The sequence below is a fragment of the Protopterus annectens genome, chromosome 11.part0 (genome assembly GCF_019279795.1).
Source record: "Protopterus annectens isolate FY-2018-M chromosome 11.part0, PAN1.0, whole genome shotgun sequence".
Lineage (NCBI taxonomy): Eukaryota > Metazoa > Chordata > Ceratodontiformes > Protopteridae > Protopterus > Protopterus annectens.
Window position 1 is genome coordinate 989,193,835 of NC_056745.1, and position 17,911 is coordinate 989,211,745.

Here is a 17,911-nt window from a genome sequence, read left to right on the forward strand (position 1 = left end):
TAAATATATGTGTGTGTGTGTATACATATATATATATATATATATATATTTGTGTGCGTGTGTGATGTATATGTGTGTATATATATATATATATATATATATATATATATATATATATATATATATATATAGGTATATAATCACACACACACGTCTATATGGGGATGCAGAGTGAAGTCAGTCCACCAGCATAATGAGAGGTAGAATGAAATTAAAACCAGCTGGAATTTATTGGGGAGGACTGGAAAAGGAGCCCAGATATCGGGAGCATAGACCTAGAAAAGGAAAGGTAATTGAGTGGGATGAAGCCCAACAGAACTATGTACTACAGGTTAGAGAATGCTTTCCTTACCAGGGATTGATATCAAGGGTATAAACAAAGAAAAAGGGATGGAGGAATCTTAAGTGAAATACCAACTCTGGTAGAGTTTAGTCGAGTCTAGAGCAGAAGCAATTTAAAAAAAAAAAAAAAAAAAAAAAAAAAAATGAGTAATTAGTAGGACATACAAAATATTGCATGACCAATGCAAGAGTCTGAGGAAGTTAGAAAAGCTTTGGAAGAGATGCTGCAATAATCCAATTTACAAAGGAACAATAGAAGGACATTATGACTCCCATGCATGGCCGGCTTTAGGCACCAGCAAACCCTGCGGTTGCTGGGGTCCCCCTGTTCCTTGGCGGCCCCCAACCACAGCAAGTTATCTTATCTTGATATTTTGTAACATGCCTGTCAAACCAACAAAAGCTAGTACAGCATTCTTGTATACTTAATAAACCACATGGGTAATAACTCTTATTTATATCTCCTTTAAAATTCAAAGATATTTCTGGTTGTAGTAACAGTGTTTTGCCAAGTAACAGGCAACAGAATACCATTAAATATTTTACCACTGACATAGTGCCCCTGGCTTAGTTAAATCTTGCTGTTGGACATTTTCTCCACTAAAACTAACTACATAGCCAGCTTTAGGTACCTGCTATACCCGTGACTGCAGAGGGGGGCCCTTAATCATCCTTGACTGTTTGGGGGCCCCACAAAAGCTGCTGCTGGTTGGCGAAAAATGAGGAAATGTATTCATTTACTAATTAGGCTCTTTAACCTGAGCAGGGCTGTGATATGATCCTGTTGTGATATGACCCTGTTAGGATAAAGAGGATGAAGAACATGAGCAAGGTAAGCACTAGAGAGATCAGCAGCCCAGAGTGACTTATCTTAGTACAAATTTTGGATTTAAGAAGAGCTGATAGTTCTGATCATCAGGGATGATTTTCTTTTCCAGATTGTTTTATAAATAAAGCAAAACACCAGATACTACAACTCTCCATTTCAGAATTCAGTGCAATCCCAAAAATAATAGAGTAAAGGGTCAGAATCAGGACTACATTTTAAATATTACTTTAATTCGCTTAAAAAGTTAACAGATTAACACCTTTTGCATCAACACGTATTTTTGGACAATAAGTGTAAAAATTAAATATCTGGATTGATTGACTGTAATCCTGAATGATTTCCCAGCAAATCAAACTTTTTCCGAAGGACTAAACAAAAGTATCAACAAAATCAGGGAATGTCTGTGAAATCAGGGACAGTGACAGGTATACATTACTTCTCACTGAGATAAATAAAAGTGACTTATCCCTGCTGCTGTTTGACAACTGCTAATCAGCAGTCACTGATCTGGTGTGGCAGTACCAGTGTTGCACAATGTATTGCTGTTTGCTGAAATAAGTACAAAACTAGTACTGCTATGGATTATGCTTGTGTGTGTCTGTGTGTGTGTAACAATATCACTGATTTTTATCTGTGCACACACCCATTAATGCCAGGACACAGACATTATTATTCTGGAGATCAGTAAAAATATAACAAGTACTTATATTTCAAATGTAAGACCTAAAATATATCACAGAACAATCAGACACTTCGATCTTCTTGGAGTCTGGTGGCCTCCCACTCAACAGACTGTATAAATGGATACTGGCGGCTCCCTTAATCATCCTTGACTCTGTGGGGACCCCCACAAAAGCTGTTGCTGATTGAAGAAAAATGAGGAGGAGAAAAAAATGCATCAGTTTTCTCATTGAGCTGTTTAACCTGAATAGTGCTGAGATATGACCCTTTTAGGATAAAGCTTATAATAGTCTCTGGTTTCAGCCACACCCATTCTAGAATCAGCCCTGCTCAAATGTGTGTGTACAGAAAGCTGCTGTAATTTATGGGGGGGGGGTGGGCTGGGGATTGTGTGGCTATTACAACTTTAATTTTCATCACAGTCAAACCTTAGAGGTGTGCACATGAAGTCATTATATTTCGTGTTTGAGCTGAGGACAGTGTCGTCATTGTTTATTTACTTTTCTCACAGACCTCATAGGTGTAAAAAGAAGGTTACTATAGCTTGTGTAGGGGTGGTGTACTCTCTAGGAGCAACAAATTAAAATATATTACTGAAATCATTCTCACAATCGCACATCAGGCACAAATACAGGGGGCTGCCTTTGAGGGTTGGGGTGAGGAGACATACTATGTTTATGTATGTCAGCAGTCACTTGAAATATATGACAAAGGCAATTTGAACCTCTGCTTTCATCCCAATCTAACACCAGAGAGATGCATAGGCAGTGACTGTATTGTGTGTGTGTGTGTGTTTGGGGGGGGGGGTTAAGGGGGGGGGGGTTAAGGAGGCAGGCAGTATTCCCAGATAATAGGATCTATGTATCCTCACAGCAACTGTCGTGCTAGTTTATTGTGAACTATTATGTCAGCTTTGAACATTAAGCCTTGGGCACAGCTTATGTCTTCCTTGAAAGAAGTAAAATAAGACTGAAATTCTTTTCTTTTCCATGATTTTTGTTTAGGTCACCACTGGAGTAAAATGCTGAAGAAAATGTTCTAAAATGTATGGCAGAACATCTGTAAACCTATGGCTGCATGAGCCCTGGCTTATCTGGGTTATTTCCTAAATGGTTATTACTTTGTATCTTGGTCAGGAAAGGTCTGTTGAAAGGATGTAAGAACAACTGAAGCTGAACAGCAGCACCAAATTTCTTCTTTCCTTAATCATAATTTCTGTTCAAGCCATTATTGGATGAACAGGTTGTGTAAAAATAAAAAAAAGATTTAAAATGCACTTCAGAGCATATAGAAAGTTATGGTTTCTTGAAAAAGCTGAGAGTAAGGCAAAATGTGAGGAAAGGAAGAAAAAAGTAATGTGTATGGTATGGGGAGCCCAAAGGGGGAGGAATCAGAGGAGAGGACTGGAGGGTGTGCGGGGGAGGGGGGGTGTTGAAACAGTATGTCAAGTCATCACTTCATTTAAGTCCAGACCTGTACATAGAGTTAATGTAATGTATCATTGTTGCATCTAAATGCCAGTAACTGTAAGTGTCCCTTTATTAGAAAGTAAAGTGTGGTATATAGGCCTGTTGTAATGTAAAAGCTCGTCGCTACAGGTCTTTCTGTGCGTGCTACTCCTAAAGGTTTGCAGTGCAAACTAAAAGGTTTCTTAGGAGGGGTGGCATTGACAGGATGATACTTATACTGGAAGTGCCTGGGGGGTGCCTCCCAACTTGACATTTGCTTGAGGCCCCCAAAATGCTAACACCGGCCCTGCTCCCATGTATGAAGCAAAGTCCAAAGGTTTACTTTTTTTCTCTGGGAAGTGTTTGCGTAGGTTTTTTTATACCCAGAGTAGATGTAGGATCTACTTTCTCTTGTAGATGCTAGAGGTATGAAGAGAGAGAGTAGTAACTGTGAATTATTTTTTTTTTTTTTTTGGGGGGGGGGGGGTGTATAATGACTTGGCAGATTTCACAACTATTGTACAGCCACTCTGCCAGAAGTTGGAGGAGAGCAAATGGCTGTAGCTAAGGAAGTGATCCTTCCGAACTGTGACACAGGATCTGAATTGCCTAGACATAGTAAAGCCTTGTGTTTTAAATTTGTTGGCTGCCAAGAAATTAGTCACTAGAAAATGGAAATCAAAGTCTAATCGAAGTATTGAATGCTGTTAGAGAGAGAAGTGGAAGTGAGATATTTAAGCAAAGAGCAAATTACATAGAAACAAATAGAATTTGTGGAAAAATACATGCAGAATGTTTGAGGAGTGAGTCTTAAGAGAAGGCAATTTATGTAATGCTGGAGTGAATGAGAGTTGTAAAGAAAAATACATGCAATGTATTTTGCATGAAAAACATTACAGTTTGTTTTTCTGGTAATGTTTGTATGCCTATGTCTTGGGTGCTAATTTTAATAAAGGTGTTAAAAAAAAATCCATGACTTCCTTTTCACAGAAGATTTCTTGGCCATAGTCCTAGACATAACGGAGAACAGTTTTACTTCCTTAGAAAAGATTAAGCATCAGGAAAGTCATTGGTGTCAGCAGGGTTCATTTTTGAAGACACTGTGCTAAATGACTCCGCCTCAGTCTTTCTAATTCTGTTTGCTAAATTGCTTGTGAGGAAAATCCATTAGCACCTAAAGTGTCTTTGGTGCAAACATCTTAACACACTTTAGCTTTAGGAAGTACTAACACCGCCCTTTCCTCTCTTACCCCCCCCCCCCACACTATCCATGGAGAGCTCAGCTGCTGGGGTCCTAGGTGATGACTAGTGTTGAGATGCCGTTTAGGAGCCCACAGGGGATTTAAAACCTGATCACAGAAATATCAGACTTTTTTTTGAGTGATGCATACATGATTGCTGCAGACTTGGGGAGGGATAAAAATAAATGGAGCAGTAAGAGATTATCAGACCTGAAGATGCTTGGCCCTTGTATGTGTGCCCCAAATTTTCCGATCAGTCTGATTGTAGAAGTGTTGCAGTTGACTTCATACCGCACCACAGTTACTTGATGCAGCAACAAGCAAAAAGAGGAATTTACTCTCACAATTGGTTAGTCAGATTAAATGATGTTTGAGCTTTTAGTGAAATAAGTTCACTCAGCTGTAGCTGCCCATTTTGGACTCTGTGTTGTAGTGGCAGCATTCCTCTTCAATTTATTGGCCTAGGTTTGTGTTTTTCAGATTGGTGGTGATGTGCTGAAATACCAACAAACTATTAAGTATTCTTTATTTTAAGTTTCTTTGTTTTGCAGAGAACATTAATATATATGATGATATCGATGCAGATGTACTGAGAAACTACCAAGAGTTTGCTCTTGTTAATGTTATCTACTATACACTGAGGGAAGCAGCCACTAGTGAGCAAAGTGCAAGAATGACTGCTATGGACAATGCCAGCAAGAATGCTTGTAAGTTCTGTATTTTCTAACTCCATATTGTAATAGCATTGTTTTGGTTGAAGATGTGGTAAAAAATCTTGTCTGATTAGCTTTCAATCTGCTTTCATGTAGTTTGTGCATTTTTTTTCACATAAACACTCAAAGCATCTTTGTTGTTGTCGGTGTAAAGTAACTCATTAATTCATTTCACTTAAGTAGCATTATGGTTTCAGTCATTTTATCATATGTAAGATGACTGCCCAGGAATAAATCTGGTAGTAACAGCACATTTTTGGGAAATGCTTTTCTTAAATTCATTGAAGTCAGTTTTCTGTTAATTTTGCAGATTATAGATGTGCCCCAGTGTTTTCCAACTGCATGACTTGATGCTTTTCATAAGATTCTTTTTTAAACTTTCCGTCTTTTGATGGGTGGTGTCAGTGTCATTTGGTAGAACCACACTGTCTGCTTTTTGGGATTACAGGCTCTGCCAGTAGCTTACCAGCCTGGATTGCGTTTTTTTTCCAAGATGCATCATTCCACCTCTGTCAGCTTTTCATTTGGATATCTGAACTGCTAGTCCCATGGTTAACAGATGGGGATGGGTACATGACTGACATTCCCAAGATACCACCTCTGATCTCCCCTGAAAAAAAGGCCACTAGCCTACTGGGACTAACCTGATCAATAAAGGAATGTTGCATTTTTCTCTGTTCACCCAAAACCAAATATTTGTTGTACTTTGTTGACTGGGTTTGTCCCACTATGCTGGTAGTGTCTTTTTTTAGGGGAGACCAGAGTGGTATTTGTATTACTAGGGAAATTTGAGCATGGCATCAGGGTGCTTCCCCTGCTCTCTCTCCCCTGTACATGCTGTGGGATCTATTACATCCACCTGAGCTATTACTGACTCAAGCAGATGGGACCTCTGTTCAGCGCCTCATCAGAAGGGCAAGACACTCAGGAGTGCGCACCCCCCCCCCATTATAACATTCATAATCAGACTACCTAGTGTGGGTACAGAACCCACAGCCTTCTGCACCAAAGACAAGTGTGCTACCTGTTCTGCTACTGACTCAAAGAATAATTGAAGGTTAAGTGACTGTGATTTTTTTTTTTTGAATTTCCCATACACCTAGCTTAATGTAATCCTTAACTAGAATTGCTTTTTTCAGTGATTCATTATGCAGTGCCTGCTTTATGCAGTTCAGAATTGCAGAGGAGACCGAGCTTATCCCACCTGTTACTGGGCTCTTGGCAGATGTTTTCTGGGGAGGGGGTCACCAGTTATGCCTCAGGTCATACACCCCTGTGAGCTGTTTGAAGGACCATCAACTTATGACAGTTTTGTGGGGAATGGAAAGAAAAATAGAGTTGTACAAGTCCTTCACACTATTTCAGCAGCATATCTGTTCTGTACCTGCACAAACCCCATAGTGGCAGCATTCCAGAGCTTTGAATCCCTTCCTCTGACTCTGATAGGAGATTGGCTAAGTCCCTCCCATCAGTGGAAGCCTAACCCCTGTCATAGTCAGCAATTCAGGCATTTAGTGCAAAGTAGGAAGAACCAAGAAGGACCATAAGCAAATATTGCTTGAAACCACTAAAACTATAAAGGGCACTTAGAGGTACCAGTTGAAAGGAGACGCCATTTCCGGACTTATAAAGTTGTAAAACCATTCTTTATTAAGGCTTAACGAAATCACCACATTTTCGTCCTCTGAGCACCAGGACTACTACATCTGATATAATGCCATTACAAATATTGATTTGATGTAGTTCACTTCATTTGGTCTTCAACCTGTGGGTCCTCTGATTCATATTGGATCCAACACGGCCGCATTTTCCAGCTATGGCTCAGAGCTCCATGCTCTTACCCATAATGCCCCCGTCTCCCTTCTCCCTTCATATCTTGTTTGCTGTCTGAAAGGAAGCAACATGGTCCGAGCTCCATTGCAGTTTAAAGTGTAAATGTTTAACTTTTTATATTCTTTTAGCTATCCCTTTCATTCCTAACTTTTTTCTGTACCTTCATGGGGTTATTTGTAGTTTTCTGGTAGGCTTTTCTGTCTTCCTCCATCTTTTCTTTCCTGTGTGTGTGTGGCCGTGTGTGTGGCTGTGTGGCTTGAACAGGCTAAGGCATGGCAGACACCCCAAAGCCTGGTTTCAAGAGATGCACAGAGTGTGGTCTTAAGCTTTCCCTGGTGGATGGCCACACTCTGTGCATGGTTTGTTTGGGGTGGCTCTCCACCAGTCCACCTGTCCTATTTGCGCTGTGTTTAATCCAAGACCTCTTTAAGGATAGGCGGGACAAACTTCTTGTCAAGGGCCTTTTGCCCTCCACTACTGGGACAGACGTCCCACCCTCCCCTGCCAAGAAAGCAGCTGCTGCTGCTTCGTCTTCCCCTTTCTTGGCCACTGGGATTTGCCCTCCCGCTAAGAGGCCCAGGGAAGGGGATAAGGTCAAGAAAAACTGTCCTAGCAAGTGCTCCTCTGACTGGTCATCGGAGGCCAGCCCCCTGCCGAAGACTAAGCCTCTTTCCAGGCCTGTTTCACCACGGCTCAGGTCCCCAAGCTTCTCTGCTGAGCCCGAGATTCTCGTTAGCTGGTCGCCCCGTAGGCCCTCTCCCAGCCCACTTCTGTGGCGTCCTCCCGCTCCTCCTGGAACTTTTTAGAAGTGGAGATGGACAAGATGATGCAGAGATTTATCCACACTCAAATCCAGATGGGGGTCTTGCCAGGGCCTTCTCCCACCTAAGCGGGCACCTTCCAACCAGTATTTAGGCCTATTACTCCTCCTCCGATCCAACCTGCGGTTTTGGAACTGTTGGATCCGAGGACGGTCTGAGTTGAGGGGTTGGCGCCAATTGTACCATGTATCTAGACGCCGGCCAGTGCCTTGAGTGTGTCTGATCCAGCTAGATTGGATCTGAGGCCTTGGGGTCGGATCCGAGGTGGTGTTCTCTGCTCCGAGCTTGTCCGAGAGAAGCATCCCTCTGTGTCTCGGTTCCGACTCCCCGGTCAGATCAGGGGGTAGTAACTTTCGCCCCGGAGGTCTGTTCCCCCTATGCATTTAACATGGTGGAGAAGGTTCTGTCAGAGTTGAGGCCTATGACAATTTAGTCTCTGGAGTCCATCCAGACCCCCCCTGGTCTTGAGTGCAGGTTCGACAATCTTGCCCTCTCAGGGACAGCCCATAGCCGTAATGCCCCAGGACTTTCTGACCTTGGAACAACCCGCTTGCGAGACCTCCCCAGAGAGCCCTCCCGAGGACCCCCCACAAGCATACGTGTAAAAGGAGGTGCTTGGACTCTCCATCCAGGTTTGTGTCTTCTGTGAGGGACTCTGGAGAAGGGGAAGGTTCCCCAAGATCACCCAAATCCCCCCCCCCCCCCTGAGGATGTCTGAAATCCTAAGCCAAAGTGGGGGGAGTGGTCTGTCTCAAAACCAACCTCTGATGAGTCCGTGTTTTTGGAGGCATTCGGCTCTGGCCCATCTACCTCTTGGGTGTTCCCTCCTGCTGATCCACTCGTGGATTTGATTACATCTAGAGCATGGAAGGAGCCAGACACCATAGAGCCAATGCCCAAGTGCCCGGACAAGGTCCTGAGCCCTCCTCAAACAAATTACACTGTCACAAGAGGTCCCCTGTACATGCTATGCTGGTGGCAGCGGTCACCAAGAAGGAACCTGCACAGGAAAGTTCCACTTTCCATGCGCATGACCGAGAGTCTAGGAAGTTGGATCGCTTTAGGAAGTGAGTCTGTGGTTCAATGACCTTCTGAGTGAGTGTGCTGTTATTTGACTCCAGGGAGATCTGGTCAAGAAGTCACGGAGTCAACCCCAGGGTCCATGTCTGCAGAGGACAAGAATATGTTCGATGCACGAATGGCCACCCTGAAATCTGTAGCCAGCATGTCCATCTGTTTGCTCTACCATGCCATAGAGGGAGCCGCATAGGCGGTGGGCTCAGGCGTTGCCATCTGGCGTCATGCTTGCCATCGCTTATGTCTGTTCTCAGAGCCCTTCAAGGTGTCTTACACCAACACCCTTTTTGATGGTTCTTCCCTCTTTGGGAAGGCAGTCAGAGACTTTAGTCCAGAGCGAGAAGGACGGGAGGACACTGTCTGCAGTCGGGGTCCGCTTCTCACTGTCTCAAAGGTCCTTTTCCTGTCAGGGGTAGCCCTCAATCGGGCCAATTACCAGAGGCTTAGTATTTCTGCATCGGTTGCTGTTGCTCCAGGACTGATGTCAGGTCGTTGGTGGTATAAAATCAGGCAGCCGACACCATTACATCAGTCTTTCTTGCCAAGGAGCCCGATGCAGAAGCAGTTCGCACAAGTGCTGGTTGGCCACTGCCTGAGTTTGTTTCCGAATTGAAGTTGAAGTTTTCTAAAGCTAAGTACCCCATTGGGGATCCTTTATTCTGGCTCTAATCGATGTCAGAAAAAAATTGTCTTGCCTGTGGAAAGCAAATACCACACAGAGATTTCCATTCTTACTGTGTCACTTTTGTTTAGGCCCAGACCACGACGTCCCTTGCTGTTGGTTTTGTGCTTTGTTCAATGCCAAAACTATACGTCGTCGGGCCCTTATTGTAGCTAAATATTTTTGCTCTCTATCTCCATATTCCGAAATGGCTTTGGTAAGCCATCAGACTACTTAACTTCTGAAAAACGTAAGGATAAAGACAGAGACAGACCGCACAGGTAAAAAACTGCTAACAACGCTTCGTTAAGCTAGTTGCCAGTTCGCCAGTCCTCAGTAAGGCGCTTTCGCAGCCCTTGATGCCTGCTTCTGTGGATTCGCAGGCCGCTACCGAGACCTGTTCGGAGTCCGGTATGCCGCGAGACTCTTCTTTGACTAAGGATCCTGCGGATGTCTCTACCTTGGATGGGTCCGGAGCCGCTGTGCAGGCACCGGCTTCCGAGGAAGTTATTCGCACTACCGATACTCGACACAAACCGACAACTTCTTTCGTGTCTTCAGTTCTTTCTAAAACTACCTAGATGTTATTAGTGTTTCACTGTTGCAGTCATTACATTTGGGGTAATCTGCTGGCAGGTTGCCCTCAGTCGGCCTGAATAACAAAGTCTTGGGTCATGCGTCGGTTGCTGTCTCCTCTTCCATGATTTCAGGGGTATAAAACATGCAGCTGACGCCATTGTATTTAGTCTTTCTTGTCGTGCGGTGCCCGAAGCAGAAGTAGTTCGCAAATGCCGTTCGGCCGACTCCGGAAATTTTCATATTAGAGTTTCAGAACCAAAGTCTTCAAACTAAAGCTAACTATGCCGTTGGGGAATCTTTTTCTTTCTCCTTACCGATGTCAGTAAAAGTTAATTGCATTACTTGTTGGAAGCAAATACCTCATAAGGATTTTCATTTGTACTGTATTCCTTGCGTAGGCCCTGATCACAACATGCCTTGCTGTCGGTTTTGTGCTAAATTTAACCAATGCACTATTAAGCGTCTGTATATTTTTGCTTCTAAATATTTTGGTTCAAGATTTAACTACCCTGAAATGTCATCTGTTAGCAATCCGACTACCGGAGTTCACAAAAAATGCAAGGAAAAAGACAGACGTCGAGGTCCAAAACAGACCACGAAGCTTCTCCTAAGCCAGTCGCCGGTTCGCCGGTACTCAGAGAGGCGCTTTCGCAGCCCCTGATACCCACTACTTTTGAGTCACAGGCCTCTACCTAGACCCATTCGGAGTCCGGTATGCCGCGAGATTCGCAAAGTATTGAACCCGTGGATGTCTCTTCCCTTGGATGGGTCCGGAGCAGCTGAGCAGGCATCGGCTTCTGAGGGTGTTTTCAGGCCTCAACGTTTTTACATTAAACCGACACCGGCAACAAAAACAAGGTCAACAACCACTCTTATGTCTAAAAAACTGACGCATGAGCCACGTGCTCAGGCCCTTATGCCTAAAAAACAGATGATTAAAATGGCTGAGGATTTAATTACCAACCCCCCCTGCTAAGAGTCCTAGGCAAGGCACTGATTATGAATCTTCAGATCAGGTTTCCATTTCTTATAATCCTCTTCTGACAAGGAATTTTCTGTTCCACCCTATGAGGATTCTGATGCAGAGGAATCCATCCCATCTGCATCTCCTCCTGAGGATTACTTATTTGGAGTGACTTTGCATACTTTAAGGGAACATTTTCACTGGGAGAGTCAAGACTTCTCTGAATCAAAAAAGAGGCTTAGGGATTTCCTCCTTCTTCCTCGGCATAGGCCTTTGGCTTTACCTCCTGTATTAGACATTGTTGTTGATGTGTTCTCGGAATCGAACATGGCTCCTGATTCCCTGCCTCCAGCTCCTAGTAAGCCAGACCGATATTACAGGGTTCCTGACTTCCACAAATTTATTTTCAAAAATCCTGCTGCTGATCCTGAGACTATTTCTCAGGGTCCCAAGGGTGTTAAGGCTTCTACTGCCAAAAATCCTACCCCTTCTGATAGAGATTCCAGGCCGCTTGATAGATGGGGTAAGAAGGTTTATACATCTGCAACCTTAGCAATCAGGGCTTTAAACTGCAAGTTTCATATGCTTATCAACAGCATGTTATGGGCTTACTGAAACAGAAATGATGTTGATTTCTGATTGTGTGGAAAATAAGGATTTACAGGATTTATTGCATTCAGAAGAACACGTTGGAAAGCATGCTTTGCAATGTGGTTTTGATTCCTTGGAGGCCTGTTGTAGGGCCGCCGTTACTGGATCTGTGATTAGAAGGCATGCCTGGCTCAAAGAGCAAAATCTGCCTGATCATGTTAAAGCTAAATTGTTGGATGTCCCTTTGCAGCATGATACTCTGTTTGGTAATAAGGCAGAAGAGGTTTTAATGAAAATGGAAGACAAAGCTACGTCTATGCAAACTGTAAAAGATTTCTTGCAAGTGCAGCCACCTAGGTTCATTAGGCACTGGCCTACTAAAAATTGGTCCTTTCCTGTGTCCAGCAGAGCCGCTCAGGGCAAACTCAGGAGCTCAAAAGGCTCCAGATATCAATCACAGGGTTCTTACAGGTCAAAGCAATGGAGTGCCTCCACCTCCAAATCTGGTGGAAACAAAGCACAACCCTACAGTAAGCAGTCTCAATGACTTTCCTCTACCATCTCCAAGCACTTATCTTTTGGCAGCCCCCTTGGGGAGAAAATAAGCACTTCATGCTCAAAATTGGCAGTTAATTACCCAGGACAAGTGGGTATTAAGCATAGTATCCCAGGGGTACAGATTTCATTTCCATACTTTGCCATTTCCAAACGGATGGCTGGATCAGCCACAAAACCACTATTCAACCGGTACCAGAAGAGGAAAAAGGACAAGGATTTTATTCAAGACTTTTCCTGGTACCCAGAAATGACAGTTTGTGGCGTCCAATACTGGACTTATCGATTCTGAACACATACCTGGACATTACAAAATTCTAAATGCTGACTTTGCCGCAGCTGCTGCCTATGATAGGCAAGAATGCTTGGTTAGTCACACTAGACTTGAGGCATACCTGCATAGCCCAATAAGGGAATCCTGCAGAAGATACCTCCGCTTCAAAGCAGTTTTTTTGCATTACCAATTCTCTGCACTGCCCTTTGGTTTATCTACTGCACCCAGGGTCTTTACAAAGTGCTTGGCACCAGTAATTGCATTCTGCAGACAAAGAAACATACAAATTTATCCTTATCTGGACGATTTCATTCAAGCAGAGGACAAGTACACTCTTCTTCAACATCTGGTGTTTGTAAAAAGGCTTCTAGCATGCCTAGGGTGCACCATAAACGAAAAGAAATCACAACTGGTACCCTCTCAAATCATTACATTCCTGGATGTAAGCTTGAATACAACTGCCCAGATGGCTTACCTCACGCCAGAAAAACAAAGGCAACTGGCAACATACCTCAAACAAATGGCAACAAAAACCCAGTTATCTGCAAGACAAATTCTGCAGGCTTTTGGGATTCATGGCATCCTGCATTCTACTGATTCCATATGCGAGACTGCATATGAGGAAACTTCAGTGGTACCTAAAAAGTTTATGGAGTCAACATTGTCACAGCCTGGAAACAATGATTCCTCTCATTCCCTGCCTGCAACAGGAGTTTCTTTGGTGGGCAGAGACGTCACCAAAACAAGGGACTGTCATTCACTCTACCCCTGCCACCCAAACCCTGACTACAGACGCATCAGACTATGCTTGGGGGGCCCACCTGGCAGGGAGATGCATTCAGGACAAATGGAGCCCAAACCAAATGCATTTGCATATCAACCAGAAAGAAATGCTAGCTGTTCAGAATGCTCTGACAGCCTTCAAGGACTTACTTCATCCAGGACAACTACTGATAAGGACGGACAACACCACTTTTAATGTGGTACATAAACAAGCAGGGGGGGTACACACTCCTACCCCCTTTGCAGACTAGCCGTGGCCATGTGGAACACACCCTTGACTTACCAAATACATCTTCAAGCACAATTCCTGCCAGGAAAGCAAAATACTCTGGCAGACAACCTAAGCAGAAATCTTATGGACCCGCACAAATGGAAACTGGATCCACAAACCTTCAACAGGTTAACACAGAAATGGGGGAGCCCAGACATAGATCTATTTGCCTCACCCCAAAACTCAGTTGGACTAATTTTGCACAAAAACTCATCACAAAAAAGCATGGAAAGTGGATGCGCTATCCTTCAGCTGGAAAAACACATCAGTCTATGCCTTTGCCTCTACTTCCAAGTCTTACTAAAAGTCAGACAGGAAAAAACAAAAATGATCCTAATTGCTCCCGACTGGCCTCGCCAGCACTGGTACCCGCTTCTAAGGAATGTCACACCTTCCTCCGTGGTACTTGCCTCAAACACCTCGTCTACTGTCTCAGCAGAACTTTCAAATTCTACATACTCTGCTCCAAATGCTGAATCTTGCAGCATGGCTGATCAGCTAATTATTCAAACCACATCTTTCAGTAAACCTGTGATGGATGTCATTTTGGAAGCCAGAAGACCTAGTACTAGAAAATCTTATGCTGATAAGTGGAAGAGATTCTGTGCTTGGAACCAAGCACAAGGAATTGACACAGCAAAGCCCAACATTCCTCAGATTTTACAATACTTAACTGAGATGCTTGACCAAGGGCCTATCTTTTTCTACAATAAAAATCCATGCTTCTGCCATCTCGGCTCATTACAACACAGAGCCTCCCCTCTTTTCTCATCCACTGCTTAAACAGTATCTCAGAGGGGCCAAAAATTTAAGGCCTCCCAGGAGAGCACCAACTCCTGCATGGGACCTCAATTTTGTGCTGGAAAAACTCACCCTGCCTCCTTTTGAACCAGCAGCTACTGCAGATATAACATTTCTATCTTGGAAAACAGCTTTTCTTTTGAGTCACTTCAGCAAGAAAGGTTTCAGAACTACAGGCTCTCGTGGCAGTGGAGCCTTTCATTGTTTTTTACCTGGACAGGGTGGCCCTCGGAACCAATCCTTCTTTTATGCCTAAGGTGGTATCCAGTGTGGCTCTTAACCACACCATTCACCTGCCAACATTTTACCCAAATCCGCAGAACAAGGGGGAGCGACTCCTGCATACATTGGATGTACACAGACAACTTAGATTCTACTTAAACAGGACTAACTCTCTAAGAAAGTCTGAGCAACTACTGGTAGCATTTGTTACAGGATCAGAGGGGAAGGCTATATCAAAGCAGACTATTTCTAAATGGATAAGTCACTGCATTCATTTCTGCTATTTGCACCATGGTAAACCTGTGCCCAAGGGGATCAGATTATGTGCCCAAGGGGATCAGGTTACATTCCACCAGGGCTGCCTCTACTTCAGCAGCTTTTCTCAGAGGGGTCCCAACCAAAGACATTCTAGAAGCTGCTACTTGGAGCTCTGTTAATACCTTTGCAAAGCATTATCATTTACCTCTTTTCTCTAAATCTAGGGCAGAATTTGCCACTGCAGTCCTGCAGGGTCTTCTAGCTGCTACTAATGCCGTTTAGTTCCATCCTCCCATCCATAGCTTTGGGATTCTACCCAAATGTAATGACTGCGACAGTGAAACACGAAGAACATCGTACAGTTGTGTACACTTACCATAAATGTAGATGTTCGAGTGTATTCACTGTTGCAGTCTGAGTTACCCACCCGCCATCCCCCATTCTATACCTTTTCTTTCCTTCACTATACTCAAAAGCCTTTGTGGTGTATTTGCTTTTAGTTGAAGGTAAAATATATGTTTCTAAAAGTGCATTTATATATTTACAGTTTATATATATATATATATATATATGTATATGTATATGTGTGTGTGTGTGTGTGTGTGTGTTTGCTCCCCATTTGGGGGGCACCTGACATCCGGGGCAAGAAAAACTAAACAAAATGGCGTCGGCTGCATGTTTTATACCCCTGACGACCTGACGTCCTGGAAGAGGAGACGGCAACCGACACAGGACCCAAGACTTTGTTATTCAGGCCAACTGAGGGCAACCTGCCAGCAGATTACCCCAAATGTAATGACTGCAACAGTGAATACACTCTAACATCTACATTTATGGTAAGTGTGCACAACTGTACTTTTCTAAGGCCCAGGGTAAGAACTATGCTTAAAAAAAATGATGACCCAAGCTCAAGCACCCGCTTCCATGCCTCAATATCAAATGCTTAAAATGGTGGAAGACCTTATCTTGCTTATTAGGGGAAACCAGCCTACTCCTTCCAAAAGAAAGAGACTTGTCCCCAGCAGTTTTATCTGACCAGGAGTCCAATGACTGAGGTTTCTGAATATGAAGACATGCAACCCTTGTCTGCTTATGAGGATTCAGATGCAGAAGAATCCATTCCTTCTGCCTCTCCTCCAGAGGATTTTTCATTTGGTGAAACCCTATATACTTTAAGGGAGAATGTCCAATGGGAGTGTCAGGACTATCCTCAGTCCAAAAAGAGACTAAGGGAATTCTTAGATTTACCACAGCACAGCCTTTAGCTATTCCTCCTGTCCTGGATGTTGTTTTTATGGAATCCAATTTAACTCCTGACACCCTTTCTCCTGCTCGCAGGAAGCCTGACCGGTACTAAAGTTCCTGACTCTCACAAATTTCTTTTCAGGAATCCTACTGCTGACCCAGAGGTCATCTCCCAAGGACCTAAAGGAATAAAAGCAACCACAGCTAAGAATCCCACCCCCTCGGCCAGGGATTCCCAAGCTTTAGACAGATGGCGTAAAATGTATACACCTCTGCAACTCTTGCCATTAGAGCACTAAATTTTCAGTTCCACATGCTGAAATATCAGCAACACACTGTGGAACTCCTTAAACAAAAAATATCTACATTTCCGGCTTGTGCAGAAAGTAAAGAATTACAAGAGCATATGCATTCTGCAAGCCAAGTTGCTAGACACACCTTGCAATGTGCTAGAAGCATCCTCCAGGGCAGCAATCATAGGTTCTGTACTTAGAAGACATGCTCGGCTTAAGGAACAGACCTTGGCAGACCATGTCAAATCAAAACTATTGGATGCACCATTGAACAAAGACAATTTGTTTAGCACCAAGGCAGAAGAGGTCTTAGAAAATATGGAAGAAAAAGCTAAATCTATGCAGACAGACTTCTTGCAGGTCCAGCCTCCAAGCTTCAGTAGGCATTGCCCCTCCAAGCACTGGTCCTTTCCGGCCCCCTCAAGACCAGCTCGGACAAGACCTAGGGGAAGTAGACCCCCTAGACAGCAGTCCCAGGGAATGGAAAGATCTAAGCAATGGAGTTCCTTCACTTCAAAAACAGGGAGTGCTTAGCCACCCCCTTATGGAAAGAACTCACAATGCCTTTATACAGCCACCCCTTACCTCTGCCCACCTGCTTGAGCCCCTAGGAGGAAAACTGTCCTTCCATGCCAAAAACTGGGCCTCTATCACCAATGACCGATGGGGTCTCAACATATAGTATACCAGGGATATAAATTTTATTTCCCCACCCTGCCTACACCCAGATCTTCCTCCAAACCAGTGGCAAGAGGCACAAAAACAAAGTCCGTTCCCTGCTCTCCATGAGGGCAATACAGCCTGTTCCTGCAGACCAGATAGGCCAAGGTTTCTGTTCATGGCTTTTCGTGGTACCCAGAAAAGAGGATACCTGGCACCCAGTCCTCGATCTATCAATTCTAAACACCTTCCTGGTGATACCAAAATTCAAAATGCTTACCCTCCAGCAGCTTCTTCCTGTGCTTTCCAAGGATGCTTGGTTAGCCAACCTAGACCTAAAAGAGGCCTATCTACACATCCCAGTCAGGGATTCCTGAAAGAAGTATCTACATTTCAGAGCAGGATCTATGCACTTTCAGTTCTCTGCGCTTCCCTTTGACTTAGCCACTGCTCCCAGAGTTTTCAAAAAATGCCTGGCTCCAGCCATTGCTTTTTGCAGACAAAGGAATATTCAAATTTACCCCTACTTAGACGACTGCCTAATTCAGGCAGACCGGAAAAGCTGATACAGCACATAACCTCTGTAAAGCACCTACTGACCTCCCTGGGGTACACTTTAAACGAAAAGAAATCCAAACTAGTACCCACTCAAAAAATTGTATTCCTGTTCCTGGGAGCAAGCCTGGACACAGCTTTCCAGATGACATTCCTTACTCAAGAAAAAAAGCCCGTCTGACAGTCTACTTCTCTCATCTACCGTCTGACAGTC

The 17,911-nt window shown here is 43.8% G+C and overlaps 1 protein-coding gene across 2 annotated transcripts in view; it reads left to right on the forward strand.

The window, feature by feature from the left end:
- ATP5F1C (ATP synthase F1 subunit gamma) overlaps window positions 1–17,911 on the forward strand; it is a 325,104-nt gene that overhangs the window by 211,424 nt on the left and 95,769 nt on the right. For both annotated transcript variants that reach the window (XM_044088363.1, XM_044088364.1), the window contains exon 7: window positions 5,093–5,248. In XM_044088363.1, coding sequence (XP_043944298.1) covers window positions 5,093–5,248 — 156 coding nt within the window. The remainder of the gene's footprint in view (window positions 1–5,092; window positions 5,249–17,911) is intronic.